Source organism: Lipotes vexillifer, unplaced genomic scaffold (genome assembly GCF_000442215.2).
Source record: "Lipotes vexillifer unplaced genomic scaffold, Lipotes_vexillifer_v1.1 scaffold1008, whole genome shotgun sequence".
Taxonomy (NCBI): Eukaryota; Metazoa; Chordata; class Mammalia; order Artiodactyla; family Lipotidae; genus Lipotes; species Lipotes vexillifer.
Genome location: NW_006772616.1, coordinates 5189002 through 5202865, shown reverse-complemented (window position 1 = coordinate 5202865; position 13864 = coordinate 5189002). Strand labels below are relative to the sequence as shown.

At 35.9% G+C, this 13864-nt stretch overlaps 1 protein-coding gene across 1 annotated transcript in view; it reads left to right on the top strand.

The window, feature by feature from the left end:
* Window positions 1–8032, top strand: part of CNTN3 (contactin 3) — a 247909-nt gene extending 239877 nt beyond the window's left edge. The window contains exons 20-22 of the mRNA XM_007447671.1: window positions 4744–4856; window positions 5467–5635; window positions 7609–8032. Coding sequence (XP_007447733.1) covers window positions 4744–4856; window positions 5467–5635; window positions 7609–7709 — 383 coding nt within the window. The 3' untranslated portion in view covers window positions 7710–8032. The remainder of the gene's footprint in view (window positions 1–4743; window positions 4857–5466; window positions 5636–7608) is intronic.
* The last annotated feature ends 5832 nt before the right edge of the window (window positions 8033–13864 follow it).

Sequence of the window (13864 nt, the reverse complement as noted above, 5' to 3'; positions counted from 1 at the left end):
TACCGAAAAAAAAAAAAAAAAAAAAAAAAATAAGAGGAGTAATAAAGTCAAGTGCCTTTAATGGCCAGGCAGGTTTAAATGAGCAGTGGTGGGTATGTGGGGCAGTCTCTTGTTGCTCCATCCCATGCTTTCTATCCATCATTGTAGGACCACTGTTCCTGATCATCTAGTTTTGCACGAGAAACCAGAAATCTGGAACTTAAATGAAAGCTCCTAAGTTTTAAATGTTGGTAACTAAACAAAATTAAAATACAGTATTTGGGTTAGACAAAAAATATGTGCAAGCTGGATCTAGCTGAAGTTTCAGGTTGCAACCTCTGATGTGAAGCTTTACAGTTATAAACATTTCACTATCTTGTGTTTTTTAATCCAGCAACAGCTCTACCAGCTGTTTTCCTTCTTTTGCAGTTGAGACTCTGTGGCTTCTGCTAGGTTAAGGGACTAAAATCAATACAGGTGAGTTCTAAGTGGCCACATTGCTTCTAGTATATTAAGCCTTAAGTATATTAGGTAGACCTTGTCTGTGGTGGTACAAGCTTGCTGTTTGTTGGTGCACAAGGGTAAATCGTTTTTATAGAGAGTTTGTGGAAGGAAAGAATTAATATTTGAAGTTTGACATGAGTAAGATAGAAAAGAAGGGCATTTAAGGCTTAATACGAGGTAACTTAAGGTTGGTAAGGATGGAAACCAAAAGTAGGGATGAAGATACTAAAGGGAAGTTTGGATCATACAATAATCAAACTTTACTTTATTCATAATTTGCCCAGTGTTTTGCAATCTTCAGTCACTGAATGATCCTTGCAAGATTTTAGCCACATACTTAACAACCTGGATTATTATTTCCCTAATGTATTTACTTTAATACTTAAATATATTTATTTTAAAAGGCTTTGTATCATTGCTATAAACAGAACTAATACTCTCTCCTTACAAGATAGTAGTTTTAATTTTCTTCCTATAAAAATGAAAGCAAAGCAGTTACTTAGAGAAAAGTTTACAACTTAAAACTACAATGAATAGCAGAAATAAACATACTTGACTTTCCAAAAATGTGTACCTAGAAATAAGTTTTGCAATGAGCTAACCAGAGTGTTGATGACTGTTATTAATAGAGTGATATTCTGTTCTTGATCACTTAGTTTAAGATGAGTTATTTACTGTAAATATATCCTTAGGTCAGAGTCAGTTTGAATTATGACTGTGTTTTTTGGGGTGTTTACCAGACATCTGTGTGCTACTGAAAACATCTGAGTTATTTATGTTTGTGTAATGCCCTATTTTCTGTGTCTTTATTTAGAACCTAATTTTAATCTATGCATTGTGTGTAAAGTAGATTACCACTGATGTACCAATATTGGCCTCATCCAAAAGAATTATATCTATGAATCAATTAACAATTAAAACAATTAAAAATGTTATCCACCTATAACCATCGTATTTGTACAAGTACTGGTCTCTGGGAACCACTAATGTGGTCCATGATTAGAAGTCAGAGAACATCTTTATCTCTGTGCTCACTGTACTCAGGAGAATCCCTGACACATGCAAAATGCTTATTAAGTACGTAGTGACTGAAAGGGAATTCCGGATAGAAACATTGTTCCCCAAGGTGTGTGTCGTTCACCCAGGCTGCTGAGCTAGAATTAGCCTGCCTTCTTATTACCACCACGCATATGACCTCCATCATCATGACCTATTCACGAATTCCAGGTCTGTTCCATCCCTCCAACTCTACTGCCATCACTTGCATATGGAACTTTATTATCTTTTATACAAAGTGCTGCAGTGCACTCCCTACAGAGCTCCCACCAAGATTCTCCGTCTTCTCCCTCTGTCCCCTCAGAGATCTGCGAAAGCACAGACCTGATGGCATCACAGATCTGAGCCTTCTTCAGTGCCCTGCCAATTGCCTGCCCCCCAAAATTCCTTTTCTAGTTCTTTGGCCTTCTAGACTCTTTAGCATATGGCTGCTACCTGTCTCTCCAACTGCCTTTGCAGTTCCTTCCCATCATCCCTACCTGTAACCCGCCAGAACTGAGCTCCACTATGCTAGTTCCTGCCTCTGTGCCTTGGCGTGTGTCATCCCTCTGCCTGGGTTACCACCCCCCAACTTCTACATGTGAAACTCACATTCATCTTTCAAAATCCACTCAAGATGTTGTCACCTCTTTATGCATTTTTCCCTTAACACTTAAAACATAAATATTTAGTAAATAAATCATTTAAGTATTGAATGAATACACTGGTTGTTTTGCTGTCTTTCTTATTCTGTTCTTTCTTTGTGTTTTGTTCCTTATCGTCTTAGCCTCAATATAATCAGCCATATTCAAGCTCTCAAGCTGATGGTCAGTGTTAATGTCCCAGTTTTGTCTTTGTGAAATTTATGCATTTATTGGGATGTGTCTTGGAGGACTTTCAAAACCATGGAGCTAGAAAATTCATTCTAAATTCTGAGGTGCCACATTTGAGAACTGTGACCAGCCAAATGTTACCCCGCTGACACCATGGTGAATTGCTACTGATACTTATTCTGAATCTTTCCCCATTCAGCATTACTTTATCATTGCGTGAATCATTCCTTAGGGACACGTAGGGAGTAGATCAAACTTATTTTTTGATAACACTAGAGAAGCGTTTTCTTAATCCTTGGGTTGTGTTTCTTGCATTAAAATAACAGTCAGTTACATACAAAATCTAATTTGATATCTACCTTTAACAAGACATTAGGCTAGTGAATAAAAACTAGCATATGGGCCTATCGATGTCGGAGACCATATAGCACATTTTGTCTGCAAGGAACTTATGAGTTAGTAGGAAAATTGGATAATAAACATAAAACCACAATTAAATGTAAAATGTACCTTTGCTGAATATGATGAAGAAAGGGAACCTGGTATATGAAAAGAGGCCCCATTGTACATTTAGTCTGAGAAGTCAGGAAAAGCAGTCCTAGGAAAGTGAAAATTGAGTATATTTTGAGGTGAATATGTTTAATATTCATTTGTACATCACTGACATATCATTTGTCAATGGTTCAAGAGTTAACTAAAGTCACAGATAGTTACCACAACGTAATAGGGGAAGCATAGACTTTGGAATTAACCAGAACTGGTTTGAATCCACATGATACCTCTTACCAGCTGTGCATCTTAGCAAGTTCTTTGCTTTTAATTTTTAATTGTGATAAAAATACACATGACATAAAATTTCCATCTTACCTATTTTTAAATGTACAGTTCCTTAGTGTTGGGCTTGGTTATTGTGCAGCCGGTCTCCAGAACTCTTCACCTTACAAAACTGAAACTCTGTACCCATGAAACAGCATGTCCCATTGTCCCCTCCCCCATCCCTGGCAACCACCATTCTACGTTCTGTCTCTATGGATTGACTACTCTGGCTACCTTGTATATGTGGAATCCTACAGAATTTGTCTTTTTTGTGACTGGATTATTTCACTTTGCATAATTTCCCCAAGGTTCATCCAAGTTGTTGCATGTGTCAGAATTTCCTTCCTATTTAAGGCTGAATAGTATTCCTTAGTATGGATATACCACATTTTGATTATTCACCTGTTGATGGACACCTGGGTTGATTCAACCTTTTGTCTGCTGTGAATGATGCTGCTATGAACATGAATGTACAATCTTCTTTTAAAACTTTCTGGGTCCAGATTACCCGTGTAGCAAAATGGGCTTTATTATAATGCAGTGTAATGGGGACTAAGTAAATTATATTATATAAAACCACATTCTACCTCGCCTAACATATTATAGGTTTTAACAGGCATTAGTTGCTAACAATAATAGGATTTTAAATTTGGAAGGAAAGTTTATCCGATCTAGGATTTTCCAGAAGATGTTATTCTTACCAGTAGCGATAACACAAGTACAACATATTTCAGCACTGTTTTGGGCATTTGTGATGTTGCCAAATGGATAATATTATGTTTGCTGTTTTGTGATTGACAAGAAACTGAATTTTCAGTGTCCTATGTTGCCCTTGACAAATGCTGTCAAACCGGCTTCCCCTGGCCGGCATCTAGTGTTCATGAGAGGGAGCTAAATTATGAATCCAAGTTTTTAAACCTCGGAGAGTTTCATTAATTATCTAATGGAGCTCTCATTAACGTTTCATTGTTTTGACTTATTTTTCTCAAAAATTGATTTAAACTTGGAAAACAAAGGTAAAATATAGACTCTGTGCTGCAGTTTTTCATGTGTATAGCTATTACTTCTTGGGAATAAATCTAAGTAATCCTTATTTTTGATTGCCTCCTATTTTGCTCATCTCATCATACATGGATGGCTTTAAAATCATCCACACTTCATTTCCTGCAATTTTAATCTGCTCAGTTGGCAGTTTCTCTCAGCCTCTGGATGTGTCAAACAGGACACACTGCCTGCCTTTCCTAGCCCATCACAAGCATCCCTCTAGTGGTGGATAAAAGAATTTCCTTATCTCCACTATCAACAAGTTTTCCAGGAGACCATGGCAACAAGTGAGAAATGCCCTGAAGTATATGATGAATATGATAAAGCAAATTGTCTCACAATGTTATGGAAATGCCTTTTTAAAAGGAAATTTAGCCACTCTGTTATTTTCTCTGATTCTTCCTATACACTATGTGTTACCAAAGAGATTCTGCTCTCCTTTGGCTGCCTCCTATGACTGTCACTTATCTGTTCTATGTAAACTATCACTCCATGCTCAAATCTATTTTAATTTCTCATTTTGCATTTCAAGCTCCCAGTCAGCCACCAGGAAATGTTGTTTGGAATGCTACAGACACGAAAGTGTTACTTAATTGGGAGCAAGTGAAAGCCATGGAGAATGAATCAGAAGTAACAGGATATAAAGTAAGTTGTATCATCTGCAGTGCTTTCTTTTCCTACTTCTGGCAGTACTTTTCAAAGGAAGCTAGATTTGAACAGTTTTTCTAAATGTTGATGGTGTGATCTTTATAAACTACTTTTGACATACAGATGTCAAGCTGTTTATGAAAAGGGTATTTTTCCAAAACATCTGATTTCTTAAATATAAATTTAAGTGACATAATTCTGCTCACGTGGGAATTTTAGACCAAATGTTGGTAAGTTGTTCGTTATGTTAGTTTCGTATTTCTGGTGCTCACCCGTATACTACTTAAAAAACAACTAATAGCATTGGCTCTGATTCTTTGGTCTCTACAGTAGGACCTTGCCCCCGTCTCTCCGTCCTCACAAATACCCAAGCAGCTGAACTTTTCATAGAAGTTTTTTCTTCCCCACCTCCTTCATTTTGAGCACCTGATGATTCTACCATGTGCTGATCCCTAGTCTAAGGTGACAGAGCTATGAATGCAGCCTCTATTTTAGTGGGTATGGAAAACAAACAACATAAATGAAGTAACATCAGAGTAATAAGTTTATGAAAAATATAAAAGAGGGCACTATAAAAAAAATCAATGTGTTTGTTCATGCATTTTAGGTTTTCTATAGGACTAGCAGTCAAAATAATGTGCAAGTGCTAAACACAAACAAAACTTCAGCTGAACTTCTGCTGCCCATTAAAGAGGACTACATTATTGAAGTTAAGGCCACAACGGATGGCGGGGATGGGACCAGTAGCGAACAGATCAGGATTCCAAGAATAACCAGTAAGTTGGTCGACGTCAACATCTCCTTAATTCCCGGCATCAGTTATGAGCCCCCAAGAGAGAGTCAATCGGTGCCTCCCTCTCCACTCTTTTTTTTCCTACCATTTCTTTCATCTGAATGCTGAGAAGGTCTTGGAATATGAGAGATGAGGGCAGGAGGAATTCCTCACGAGTGGTGCAAAATAAGAATGATAAGAACAGAATAACAGAAAAAACATTGAGAAATATTTAGCAATTTTTATTAATTTAATTTTTTTCTCATTCTGAGCTATGCATACATTTGCCTTTGGATTGTCATAAAACAGAATTCCTTAAGCATTTCTCAAGGGCAGTGTTGAACCCACAAAGTGTTTCTTTTTGTTTGTTTGTTTTTTTTTTTTTTTTTGTGGTCCACGGGCCTTTCACCGCTGTGGCCTCTCCCGCTGCGGAGCACAGGCTACGGACGCGCAAGCCCAGCGGCCATGGCTCACGGGCCCAGCCGCTCCGCGGCATGCGGGATCTTCCCGGACCGGGGCACGAACCCACGTCCCCTGCATCGGCAGGCGGACCCTCAACCACTGCGCCACCAGGGAAGCCCCACAAAGTGTTTTTAAGATCTTTAATATTCCAGTTGTTTGCCTCTGAGAAATTATAGATGAATCTTATCAGTTCTTTACCAAGTAGAAAATTTAGCATTGTTAAGTTAAGGTCAGAACCCATTTGGCCAAACCAAAAGACACTTTAAAAAAAAAAAATTCTTAGTTTCTGATTTCAGTGGAGTTTCATACTTGCTTTTCTTTTCAAAATCCGAATGAAGCCTGTTGTATTATAGAAATTGTACTTTTAGAGTTCAGGGAAACAGACTTTTCATACGTATTTTACCAGTGACAGTGTTAGAAGAAATTTTATCTTTTAAATCTCAAGGGTGGAGTTTTGTGGCCTCAATTTAAGTACTGCAGAAGCCATGCTATTCTGCGGTTCTTAGTAACCTAAATTACTTTGCTCCCTGTTTCTTTTCATTGAGGTTGGCCTAATCTATAATCTTGGGCATTCAAGATTAAAACCCTTATTTGTAATCTTGGAAAACAAAATGAGAGACATCATTAGCAAGTGAAGAGAAAGGGAGATGTGGAAACTTGGAGGAATTTTATCTCTTCATGAAATCATAAAGACTGCAATACTTAGACCAAAATAAACAAGTAACTAAATGGAGAAAATGGGAAATATTTATCTCAGAACTGAGTTCTGCAACATAAAAATATGTAAAAACCATTTAGGACTACAGACATTTTTAAAACTGTATGTGCTTCAATAGAGCAAAACCAGGAATTAATTTAAGCTTATTATTATTATTATTTAGGTTTTTAATTAAGACCTGCTATCTTGTTCCTAAGACAGCTCAAGGTTCAGAGGTAAAATTACAATATGGCCAAAGTGGAACTGTTTAAAGGAATAGGTTCTGTGCTTTTGCAGGAACAGACAGATTTTAGCATTTGAGGGTTGCTGAGTCAAGAGTAGCCTTTCTCTCTGACATCTGCCTTCTTGTTGAGTTTGCATAGATTGGTGCAGACAAAGGCCAACTATAGGAAAATGGAGCTTTTATTGATTGCTTTTTTAAGATGATATATTATACATAATAACTTATGTAAAAATGTACAGAAGAGAAACAAACATATTTCCTAACCCTTCTCCAATGAAGCTTTCTTTAATTAAACCATTGAATTATCTCAAAATTGTCTGTAATGGAGTATAATTATTTTCAAAATATTAAGTTGTTTTTCCACTTTCAATTAAAGTTAAATAATACTAGATGAACAAAGCCCAGAATCGTTTAAGAAAACTTAAGTATATATAAGAGTGGTTATAGATACTCTTGGCAAATAATCTATGCTACATTGTTAAATAACATGAAGGCTAATGTTAACTTGTGGTAGTAAGTTAGTTACTTAAATTGATACAGTCCTTATTAATGAGCTGTTTATCATCTTTGACAGATATGGATGCAAGAGGTTGTACATCAGCCATCTCCAATGCCCACCCTGTGTCAAGTTATATCTCTACAGTACTGTTCTTTATTGTAAACACCCTGTGGTGATAGTCACTTTTTTTTTTATTATTATTTATTGGAAAGTTCATTGGTTACAAAAAAAAGTGCTTTCATGAAATGCAGTGATTATGCATGTTTTTTTCCAACTCTGTATTTTTAACTTTCTACATAGGTAAAATATGAATATAATAAAAAAGCAAACCCAGTAAATCCTTTTAGGGGAATCTGAAATGCCTTAATATTTACTTGATACACCAAAGGAATTTACATATTACATACATCCAATTTTTGATAGAGACATTCTTATGATTTTAAGCACTGCCTGTGGATAAAGGCTCACATGCTTCAATGTATACACACCCACATGCAGACACATACTTTTGTGGGTTTGGTTTTGTTTTTTTTTAATGTAGAAAAACTCATTTACTCCAAATGCTTTGCTCCCATTGTAACAGCACTGTTTGGAAGACATAATTAGTGTTATTTGGAAATGCTCATTCGAAATACTCAAGGGTGAAAGATACATTTTAAAAATTACCCTGTTGGGCAGAAGGTGCATGTAATTCAAAAGCATGTTGTTGGAGATGCTACGGTAGACTTTGGAAGAGTGCTGTTTCGTCCGGGTATACTGCTGCGTGGTTGTGAGATTCTTTACAAATCACTGCTCTCTCGACTTCTCAAGCACTCACCCTTAAAATGTGGAGATAATAATACGCATCTTATCTGCCTCTCCCCCATGAATTACTCGCCAAAAGATAAAGAAGGAAATGTGAAAGTGCTTTGTTAGCCCTAATGCACTAGGCCTGTGCAAAATATTAGTATGAATTTATTTAATCATATTGAAGTCCTGAGGACCAGCCACATTTTTAAAGTTTGCACTCCATTCTAGGTAATGCTTTCCTTTTCATTCCATGATATTATAAAACTGAAAGGATCACATTTTATCCTCTCTCAAAAGGTTTAAAAAGTGAAATAAAGTAAAAAGGGATTGTTTCCTTCACACCTAGGAACAAGCTTTCAGGTTTTATTAAAACATGGTGGAGAAAATAAGGAACAACCTAAATCTTAATCCAGATATTAAACAAAATGTACATGATGCTTCATTTCCAATCTCTGATTCCATCAAGGGACCCTCTCTTTTTTGGATGGTGGAGGTGGTTTTTAATGAAATCCAACCGTTTATGAGAGCGGGTCTGGCAGACTTTTTAGTTCCCGAGCTAAATTTGTACTAGAACAATGGGCATGCTGCTGACTTTGATACGTATGACTCAGTCTCTCAATACATGGTGTTCAAAGGGTTGTCGAAGACATGGCTTCATAGCAGTATGTAAAAAATAAATGAAAATCAGCAGATTGAGCGTTACACATTGCAAAGTCAATTTTTTACCTCTTTCCTGTCCATTTCACGTTTTGCAGGAACTTGTTTGCAAAGATATCTGAATTTGAAACCGACAGATATCAAAAGAGAATACATATTAGCAAAATTCTGATATTACCATAGAGTGTTAATTTACATTTAGAGATCACATTTAAGACAAAGTCATTATACACAAAGAAGAAAAATATTTATAACTTTTCTCTTCAAGGTCTGTATATACTGTATATATCTACAAAAATTCTGAATGACGAGTAGATTTCATATGACCATTGTTATTTCGGGTCAAAAAGTGGAGAAACACTTTCTCCAATACCTGTATTTTATGCTACATGTAATGGAGTTGTACCTTTTTATTATTTGGTAATTCCTATAATATGTTCCTATACTTTTCATTTTCAAGGCAATTACTCTATTGTTTCATGGTGTTTCTAGAAATATATCTCCATGAGATATGTACTTTGTTTCATATTGAAAAGTATAAAATTTACCTTTAAATTCCTGTGTGTGTATCCTATGGTTATCTGTATGTATTATTTTTTATTATTCTAATAAAATTTATAAAAATCAAATTCCCATGCATGATTAATTGTGGTATGGTCAAAAAGAACATTTTAAGGGGGAAATAAGTGGGCACCATAATAGTTATGCTGATGCTATCATTTCTTATATTCTTCAGCCTACTTTTAGTCTTTCCATCTTTTAATCTTTTTTTTTTTGTTTATACCCTAATGACAGTAAAATCAGCAGTTTGAGACAATGCCCTCTCTATTAAAAGGATTTCAGCTCTGGGGAGACGAGAGGAAAGAGAAGCAGAAAATTCACTTTATAGAATTACGGTATCTAGTTTCTTCTGACTTCTTCTAAAGTTAATGTGGCTACTCCCACTTTTCTGACAAATATCTTCTTAAGATTAATATCAACTTATCAACTCTTTCATTGACTTTATCCTTGGTATCAGTGTTAGAGACTTGCTTCTAAACAATCCTTGTGATATAATATATTCTAAATGTTTGAAAATGTATACTAGAAAAAGATTAGTTTTCAATTAGTAAAGAGTGTTAAAAGTTATTGTTGATATAAGGAAAATTAGAGCTAAAATAATAATCATTTTCTTACATGAAAATTCAAAGATATATTTAGAAGTAGGAGAATTAAGTGAGAAAAGTATGTGTAGGGGTTGTACCATGGTATGAAGGTGTATGTGTGTGTGTGGTGTGTGTGTGATATATTTAGAAGTAGGAGAATTAAGTGAGAAAAGTATGTGTAGGGGTTGTACCATGGTATGAAGGTGTATGTGTGTGTGTGTGTGTGTGTGTGTGTGTGTGTGTGTGTGTGTTCGTGTGTGTCTGTGTTTGTGTGTGTGCAGGGGTATGTGTGTGGGGGTGGCTGTAAATTTAAGTCCACTTGTACTAGGTGCATTAGTGTACCCTAATAAAGGGCAAAGAGCTGGGGAATATGGAGAAACAGATTATACCACCAAAACCAGCCCTGATGTCCTCTCCCCCGAAGCCAGGGCTGTTTGACATGGCACAGTCAGGTCAGCAGTGAGTCATACTGCCTTGATCTGAATTGCATCCTCACCAGTTAGTGGCCCTATGATCTTGTACTAGTTCTGTAACTTTGCTAAGCCTCCATTTCCCTGTCTGCAGAATGGGACTATGGTGGTATTATCCTCATAGAGTTGTCAGATCTTCAGTGACTATTAAACTCCTCTGCACTGAAATTTCCTCTTTTATGAAAATGGAGGTTATTGGTGCTACCCACTTAGAGGGCTGGGGGTTAGGAAACAAGATGATGTGTGAGTGCTTAGAACCATGCTCTTAGCATTCTTCCCATCAGTAGGTAACTATATGACACTGGAAGACAGAAGACATCGTTCGAAGGTGGCTTTGTTGTATACATTTAGAGCTCTCCTTTGATCTCATTCTACTGAGAAGAAAGGTATATGATTCCAGGAGTTCCTAGAAGAGAGGGTAAAGTGATGCTAGTATCAGATTAATTTTTCATAGTAATGTAATACTGATCCTATTAAGCAACATATCTTCACTCTCCATGTGCCAGGCTCTGAGTTAAGCCCTGTACCTTTGCTAAATTCATCTTTACAACAGTCTTCTTAGTTAGGTACTATTATCAAGCCCGTTCTACAGATGAGGAAACCAAGGGTCAGGAAGATTAAGGATATTGTACTAGGTCATTCTAGCAAGGGCATAGTAAAACGGGAGTCTAACCCAGGTAATCTGGCTGTAACCCCTGAGTCTGAGGCATGAAGAGGTTTTTAATCCCTTTCAAAATCAGATCCATTAGATTGAGAGATTCTGAATAAGCATTTCTAATGTCAATTTGTAGTATAATTTGTTCTGTCCTCTATTATTGATCATAATTCAAATTGGAGAACTGAACACCTGGGAAGACTTCTTTTGTCTATCATAAATTTTGATATTCTCTAATTCTTACATGGAAGGCTATCCAAGCTAAAATTGACCAAGCGTAAGTATTCTTTAAGTAAAAATTATAAAAATATCCGTCTGTTTTTAGGTTTTATGTTTAATTTTCTCCACACATTTTTTTAAAAAATTGAAGATGGTTTGTTGATTTTTTAAAAAATTTTTTTTGGTTTTTTAAATTTTTCACTAATATTACCATTTACAATGAAAACCTAACAGTATAATTCAATTAAATAAAGAAAAATGATTAGAATATTACAAGTTCTTATTTTTCAATTAAAATCACCCCTGTCGTTTCATGTTCTTATAACTCCATCTTTTTTTAAATTTAAAATTCATCTTAATTGGGTTCATTTTTTTGTGAAGTATTTTACCCTTTTTAAAAATGAAATTTGTGCCGATACTCATTATCATTTGGAATCACTTCAGTAAATATTGGAGGTAAAATCACCACAGAAGCTATTACAAATTTAGCCATTAGTAAGTTGTACCATTCTTTTGAAAGAAAATATGTAAACAGAGAGGACTATGGTTCATTTAAATGGTTAGGTGTTTTCTGCTGTGATTTTTATTTGAACCCTGTGCCCTAATTTAACATGTCTTGCTTTACATGTAGGTGATAATTACCTCTTGAACTTGCATGCGGAATAAATGCCCTGATACAGAATTTAAGTTGTAAGAGAGGGTGCTTCTGTTATTTGTCAGCATTCATTCTTATTCTTTACTCTTATTCTGCCTGCTGAAATTATCTTACAGCCTGATGATTCTACCTTGGTCATTAATACTGTGGGGAAGAGAAAGAATTAGATCCTGCATAATTGGATGTTACCTGGGAAAACTCAGAAAAAAGCAGACACAAATGATAAGAACAGCAAATTGAATTATTTTACCATCGGACAGTAAAATGGGACAGACTAATACCAATGACGATGCTAATGTAAAATGTCTATCGAGACTGGCTAATGAGGAAGTGAAGGGTCCATCCAGTGCGATTGGTGTATTGGCCTTTCCAAAGCATCCAGACAAGAATGGCCGCCCTTCCAAGACTAAATTTCAAGATCACATATGGAAGTGCTCATTGGGATCATAAACTGTGGCACAGTAAGTACACTCATTGTGTGTAGCTCATATTTATCTGCTGAGTACCTAACTGCTGAGTGAAATCAGGGAATTAATCACCATTTTGTCTTAACCCTCACCTATTTTGCTTGCTTAATTTTTCCTCCTGTCTGACCCCTGAAGATATTAAGATATGATGATTAGGAGACTAAGAGGTATTTTAAAATGTGTTTGAAATAATGATAAGCAGTAGATCATCTATGTTGGGAAAGTTGACCAAATTGGGATGAAACAGTATAGCACAGTGGTTAAGAGCATTTGTTCCCAGTCACAGATCTGGGTTGAACCCTAGCCATGTCCCTAAATAACTGTGTGATCTTGGACAAGCAGGTTAATCTTTCTAAGACACAATGCTTATCTCTAAAAAGACACCAATGGAAGGAAGGACCTGCCTTGGAGGATTGTCATGGTAAGAGGACATGATCTAACCATAGAAAGCTTTTTATCATAGTTTGGCTAATGGGTACTCAATCAGAAAGTCTAATAAGTTAATAATAATATTATTATTGGGTTTTGTTTTGTTTTTACAAGGGAAAATTATGGTTTTCCTTTTTATTTAATTAAAGAATGGTGGATAAACGTAAATACAGCAGTTACTCCAGATCATTCTTCATATTGTACACAAACAGACCAATGAACGTCATCTGAAAGAAAGCTGCAGTCAGCAATGAAATGCATAGAGCTTTTCCTTCCCTCGCTCAAAAAAATTTAAAAACACACAAACTTAGAATGTCATCAGCACACACTCTCCTGTGACAAATGATTCAGACATAAATAGTGGGTGCAAAGAAACTATATGCTAACATATGTATAGCCTTTGTTAATGAAAAACAGAAGCGGCCATAATGATTAAGATACATTTGGTTACTGATAACTAGCTGTACCCTAAAGGGCACTATCAAAAGAGAAATCGTGCTGCAGAGAAAAGCTATATATACATATACAATGAGAAGAGAAATAGTGCTGCAGAGAAAAGCTATATATACATATACAATGAGAAAATAAACTGCAAGATTAACGCATGCATGTTTAATACTGGAAAAATCACAGCGCTCCAAAATTTCTCCACGTTTGTTATAAAAGTCCTCTGCACTCAACTAAAATTAAAATGATCTTAAAAGGATAATACTTGTAAAGTTAATACTTAAGTCTTTTCAGCCACAGAAACTGCAATGTAAATAAATGTTCAGAGTCATTTTCAAAGCAGAAACAAAAATCTATTCTCCTGATGACATGCATGATTAAAAGGTCTATGCAAGAAA